At 39.8% G+C, this 2,926-nt stretch overlaps 1 protein-coding gene across 1 annotated transcript in view; it reads left to right on the forward strand.

Moving 5' to 3' along the window:
• Nucleotides 1–1,189, forward strand: part of LOC102473204 (olfactory receptor 2L8) — a 16,698-nt gene extending 15,509 nt beyond the window's left edge. The window contains exon 3 of the mRNA XM_006158410.2: nucleotides 1–1,189. Within this exon, the coding sequence (XP_006158472.1) occupies nucleotides 1–761 (761 nt within the window). The 3' untranslated portion in view covers nucleotides 762–1,189.
• Nucleotides 1,190–2,926: the final 1,737 nt, after the last annotated feature.

Below are 2,926 nucleotides of genomic sequence, written 5' to 3' on the forward strand. Positions count from 1 at the left end.
TCCTGCTGAGTCAGCTCTCTCTCATTGACCTAAATTACATCTCCACCATCGTCCCTAAGATGGCTTCCGACTTTCTGTTTGGAAGCAAGTCTATCTCCCTCATGGGGTGTGGGATTCAGAGTTTCTTCTTTTTGACTCTGGGAGGTGCAGAAACACTGCTCCTGACATCCATGGCCTATGACCGCTATGTGGCTATTTGCTGTCCTCTCCATTATCATGTCCGAATGGGCAGAAGAGTGTGTGTGCTGATGGTGACAGGGTCTTGGGTGCTGGGCTCTATAAACTCATGTGCCCACACGACGTATGTACTCTCCATCCCTTATTGCCAGTCCAGGGCCATCAACCATTTCTTCTGTGATATCCCAGCCATGGTGACCCTGGCCTGCATGGACACCAGGGTCTATGAGTACATGGTTTTTCTGAGCACCATCCTTTTCCTTGTGCTCCCTTTCTTTGGTATTGTGTGTTCCTACACTCGAGTCCTCCTTGCTGTGTACCGCATGAGCTCAGCAGAAGGGAGGAGGAAGACCTACTCCACCTGCACTGCCCACCTCACTGTGGTGACTTTCTACTACACACCCTTTGCTTACACTTACCTACGCCCAAGATCCCTCCGATCTCCCACAGAGGACAAGGTTCTGGCTGTCTTCTACACCATCCTCACTCCAATGCTCAACCCCATAGTCTACAGTCTAAGGAATAAGGATGTGATACAGGCCCTGAGAAGAGTGATTCAGAAAATATGCTCTGTGAAAATGTAGCCAAAAACTTTGCCTCAATTCACAGGAAAGAAGAGTAATTCTGTTTAACACTATATAGGAATTAAAAATGTTATCTCATGCCTAGAATACAAGGGCTAAAAATAATCTGGGCAAAAAGAAATGACTTATATCTGCACAAAATTGAAAACAATGCAACAGCTAGAGGTGAGTTAAGAGTATATCATGAGAAAAACAAAATATGGCATTCAGTTATATCTACTCACTTGAGAAAAAGTTACTTTTTTTCTATTGTAGACTAATGGAATATGAATTTACAATAGTAAAATTTTTATGCTGAGTGTTAACTTCTAGTAGATAATATTAGCTTTTATTTCTACACGACAAAAAGCATTCTCACCAACAATATATGAGCAGAAAATAAAGACATTAAGAGTATATTATGAAGATCTATATGCCAAGAAACAAGACAATCTGGATGAAATGGACAAGTTTCTGGACACATATAATCTACCAAGATTGAGCCAAGAGGATATAGAAAGTCTGAATAAGCCCGTAACAAGCCAGGAGACTGAATCAGTAATAAATAAACTTCCAACAAAGAAAAGCCCTGGCCCTGATGGCTTCGTCTCTGAATTCTACAAAACTTTCAAAGAAGAGTTAACCCCACTCTGCTCAAGTTATTTCTAAAGATCCAAAAGGGTGAATCTCTCCCTAATTCACTCTATGAAGCCTCTATCACCCTTATCCTTAAATCAGGTAAGGACAGGACAAGGAAGGAAAACTATAGACCAATATCTCTGATGAATATAGACACAAAGATTCTCAACAAGATACTAGGAAATCATACCCAACGACTTATAAAAAAGATTATACATCATGATCAGGTAGGCTTTATTACAGGAATGCAAGGTTGGTTCAACATACGCAAAACCATAAATGTAAAACACCATATTAACAGGAAGAAAGATAGAAACCGTGCGGTCATATCAATTGATGCAGAAAAAGCATTCGATAAGATACAACATCGCTTCATGATCAAGACTTTCAGCAAAATCAGCATAGACACAATAAAAGCCATCTATGAAAAACCCATAGCGAACATCATCCTGAATGGAGAAGAGCTGAAAGCTTTCCCACTAAAAACGGGTACGAGACAAGGATGCCCACTTTCTCCACTCCTTTTCAGCATAGTACTGGAAGTCCTCGCCAATGCAATCAGAAAAGAGGAAAAACTTAAGGGCATCAAAATAGGAAGAGAAGAGGTGAAACTCTATTCACAGATGACATGATTTTATACATAGAAGACCCAATGGTCTCCATTAAAAATTTTCTGGAAGTAATACATGAACCACACCCCTGCCAGCACTTATCATTTTTTGTTTTTTTAATCTTAGACATTCTGACTGGGGTTAGGTGATATCTCATTGTTGTTTTGATCTTCATTTCTCTTACAATGAGGGATGTTGAGCATTTTTTCATATGCCTTTTAGCTATTCGTATGTCATCTTTAGAGAGTGTTTTTTTCAACTCATTCTCCCATCTTTTAATAGGATTGATTGTTTTTTTCCAGAACAGCTGCTTGAGTTCCTTGTGAATTTTGGTTATTAATCCCTTATCTGATGCATAGTTTACAAAAATATTTTCCCATTCTGAGGGGTGTCTATTCACACTAATCTCTGTGTCTTTTGCCATGCTTAGATGCTGGCAAAACTGGATCTCCACTTGCAGAAAGATTAATCTGAACCTCTACCTCTCACCTCTGACAAAAATCAAGTCAAGGTGGATCAAAGACCTAAATCTAAGACCTCAAATGATAAAACTGCTCCTGGAAAACACCAGGGAAACTCTGGGAGACATTGGGGGAGGGAAAGACTTTTTAAGTAAGACCTCCAAAGCACAGTCGATAATCCCCCAAATAGACAAGTGGGATTACCTCAGACTAAGAAGTTTCTGCATGGCAAAAGACACAGTAATTAGTGTGAATTCACAGCCTTCAGAATGTGAAAATATTTTTGTAAATTATGCATCAGATAAGGGACTGATAACGAGAATACGCAAGGCACTCAAGCAGCTGTTCTGAAAAGAGAAGATCAACCCTATTAAAAGATGGGAGAATGAGTTGAGAAGAACACTCTCTAAAGATGACACACGAATAGCCACGGGCATATGAAAAAATGCTCAACATCCCTCATCGTAAGGGAAAT

Source organism: Tupaia chinensis, unplaced genomic scaffold (assembly GCF_000334495.1).
Source record: "Tupaia chinensis unplaced genomic scaffold, TupChi_1.0 Scaffold000596_2, whole genome shotgun sequence".
Taxonomy (NCBI): domain Eukaryota; kingdom Metazoa; phylum Chordata; class Mammalia; order Scandentia; family Tupaiidae; genus Tupaia; species Tupaia belangeri.